This window comes from Barbus barbus (assembly GCF_936440315.1).
Source record: "Barbus barbus genome assembly, chromosome: 39".
NCBI lineage: Eukaryota > Metazoa > Chordata > Actinopteri > Cypriniformes > Cyprinidae > Barbus > Barbus barbus.
This window is the reverse complement of record NC_136717.1, coordinates 17,836,973-17,840,344: the sequence shown is the minus strand read 5'-3', so window position 1 is coordinate 17,840,344 and position 3,372 is coordinate 17,836,973. Positions and strand designations below refer to the sequence as shown.

Below are 3,372 nucleotides of genomic sequence, written 5' to 3'. Positions count from 1 at the left end.
ACACTACATGACTTTTGAAATCTGAAACATCCAGCATCATACACTTACAGACTTTGTAAAAGGTTACAGAGAAAAACTGAGCATCATACACTTAAAGTCTCAGATCACACATTACCAGACTTTGACACCCAAAAATGTGCCTTGTATAGTTGACACATGACAAATGAAAATATCTGTTCTAAAATTGGCTCAAAATATCCAACATGGATGGCATCAAAGTCTAAACCTAAAAAATCTGTGCACATCATACATTATGCAGTTTTCTTTGAACTCCAACTGGACAGTATTTGCTGACTGACTCTGGCTTTCTAGCATCAACTCCTCCAGACAGCAAATCAGCTGAAAGTCTGTCCAAATGTCATTTAGTTTATGTGGGTTTTTTGTGTGTATCGTGAAGTTTGTAATTGAACAAACCAAGACGTAAATTAATGCAAACTTAGTTTTATTTTAATTATCCATTCAGCCATTGAAGCTCACAAAATATTTCAAGCAAATCCACAGTTAAAAACCAACATTCACTGTTTCAGTACACTGTAACTGATGCAAACACACTTGTGATGAGAATAAGTTAGATTTTAAGTTAAGTTCTTTTATGTTATTGTGTAGTAGAGTACATTATAAAATACAAAATAAATAACTATGTCCACATAATTTAAATAAATAGACTAATACAACAGCAAAGCACTAGTTTACTACATGTTAAACAGGACTTTTGGATCTTCTCATTGCACCTTGTCATGATGTTTTTTCTCTTTTGGCCCGATTAAACACCATGAGAAAGGCATTTAATGCTCCTCTTTGGATTGTTCCATTTGTCACCTTTGAGAGAATAAACATATGTATCAGAGATCATATCATATATCAAAATCGGCCTTTGACTTTAGCTATTATGGTAACTTCTTTAAAACAGCAGTTCAGCAACTGAAAATGTAGACTTTTGTTCTCTTTATGTTTACCTCGACTGAGTTAATGTCCTGAAGCTCTGTCCATACTTTATGTTCTTCACTGTACTTGTGTTTCAGCTTTTCCACCTCAGTAATAACATGTATTAGATTGGCTTTAACTTCTTCCTTCTTAGACATTTTCAACATGTCTTGGAAAATGTCTTCATAGATTTTCAGCATTCTTTCGAGCAACAGCGCCTTACAAGTGCAGGAAGTCTTGAACGAGGAGAAACAAGTAGCATAACATTAGCATAACATTAAAAAACATTCATTTGAATTTTCACATTTTAGCACTTTTGCACAGTACAAACTTACATTCAGCTGGTCCAGATGAGGCACAAAAACCGACTTTCCAATCCATTCTTGGCCTAAAGTGTTCTAAAGAAGGTGGGCACAAAACAGCGACCGTTATGAATAAATTACGTTACGTTGCTTGTGATTCTTAACCCCTATTCTAAGATCAAACTGTCACAAAGTTCAGTATGCAATAGATGCGGTTTCTGAATCACCTGGTCTGCTTGATAATATTAGCTGAAATACATATATGAGTTGCATCTAAAGTGATTCATCTTGCTTACACAAAGTCGTTTTGAAACCGGCTGCAGAAGTTCATGACAGTAGACATCACTTACATAATGCGTTTGCAGATCGTGGATAATTGTATTCGGCGTTTGTTTCTTGTTGCTTTTGGACCGTCGAAATCTGATTGCTTTGGTTGTCTGAAGAGATGCTATCAACAGAAGTCCACACAGCAGCACCATGTTGAGCCAAGAATCCATTCTTTGGGTTTGTGTTTCAGTGCTGTGAACCAGACGACTTTAAGCACGACGTTGTGACCTGATGCTAGTCAGCAGGTGAGTGTTGATGATCGGAAAGGGGCCGGGGGTTTATATGGGTGCACAACCTAAAAAAAGCAATTCTATGAAGGCGGAAGTGGAGGTTTTGGGGTTTCTGTGGGCTAATTTTCTATGAAGGTTTCCTTTAAATCAGAGATGTGATGCTCTTAAGTGAGTGACATTGCACTAACTCTTTACCCCAGGAGCAACTTGAACGATGCACAAGGGTTCGTATGACTGGAACCAGTGGCCTTTGAGAATAGCCAAGGTTGCAATCTGCTTTCGGACAGCCATGAAACGGGATTGAAGGCTTGTTAACATGCGTCATTAGTCATTACCAAACTGAAACTTGGATCTTTATCAGATATTATTTTTTTGTGTGAAAAGGAAACTTGACATCAGGGTTATCAACTGGGTTTATATCTGTCAACTAAATCTAACTGCCATCTGCCATCAGTGTATATTAATATGCTTTGCTTGCATGCATGTCTGTAATTGCATATGTCTGCATATGCATTTTGACCACAAGTATTTGTTTACATGTGTGAAAGTGCATGTATGCATATGTACCTTTGTATACTTGGTGCTGCAAATGCAAGGTCTTATTACTCAATTGCCAAAAAAAAAAAACATAATGCATGCTGCATAATGTAATCATATTGCATACTTTTGGTACTTTTCATTCCATATGGATTACTTTGCATTGGTGGTTAATTTGTGGTGATGTAAATTTGCTTAATCTACAGCTAACTGCCTGTGGCCACATAGTTTTTCAGTTGAATTTCCCTTCAAATACTGTGGTATAGCAACAAACATCAGTTCTCTGAATCTGAACCTCAAAAAAATATTAAAACCATGTTGAAGATGTAAATGAAGCTGTGCACAGTATGCTGAGGGATGCATTGTGTATACAGTGCAGCACAGTGCAAGTTTCAGGGACTGTTTATCCTATCTAGTAAGTTGGCGGGAACAGTTTCAAGGTTGTGGGTTCGATTCCCAGTGTGTGAACTGATGAAATGCATACCTTGAATGCAATGTAGGTTATTTGGATAAAAGTGAAGTTATTATTAATCTTGTCAATTGATTAAAGATATTAACTAATAAATCGCAAATTTTTCTGAAATGTATTATTATTAATTATTATTAATCCCACTTAACATTAAAGTGTTTAAATATACTTTTATATTGCAATAATTTCACATTCAATCTTAAAATTAATGTAGAACCAACATAAAGGCTTTTTTGTCATCATTTTACAGGGTCCTCCATTGTTTTCAGTTGTTTGTCTTAGTTTAATGGTTTGCATTAATTTGTAAAATACAGAAATAATTATATATAAATTTATGCTTTCATTGGAGCACCTAACCCCACCCCTACCCTAAACCTGCCCACCGAACGTTGGCTAAACGTCTGATGCATATGGCACACAAAAGTGGAAACACTTCAGGAGTTTCAAAGTCGTCGTCGGATTGGTTGAATTGTACAGGATTTCCGGGAGATGTGTGTGTTGCGTTCTTTAACGTTCCGTCTGGAAACAAAGATGCAGTGACGCCAAACCCCCTCACGAAAGAAGAAAGCTGTTGTGTTTACAA

General features: G+C 36.5%; 1 protein-coding gene across 1 annotated transcript; it reads right to left on the bottom strand.

Annotated features, from left to right (window-relative positions):
- Window positions 1–735: 735 nt before the first annotated feature.
- On the bottom strand, window positions 736–1,723 carry LOC306859013 (interferon gamma-related-like; the record flags this gene model as incomplete). Its single annotated transcript, XM_079399826.1, has 4 exons — window positions 736–819; window positions 957–1,160; window positions 1,260–1,322; window positions 1,577–1,723. The coding sequence occupies 4 exons, from the start codon at window positions 1,721–1,723 to the stop codon at window positions 736–738; spliced, it is 498 nt and encodes a 165-aa protein (XP_079255952.1).
- Between the last annotated feature and the right edge of the window lie 1,649 nt (window positions 1,724–3,372).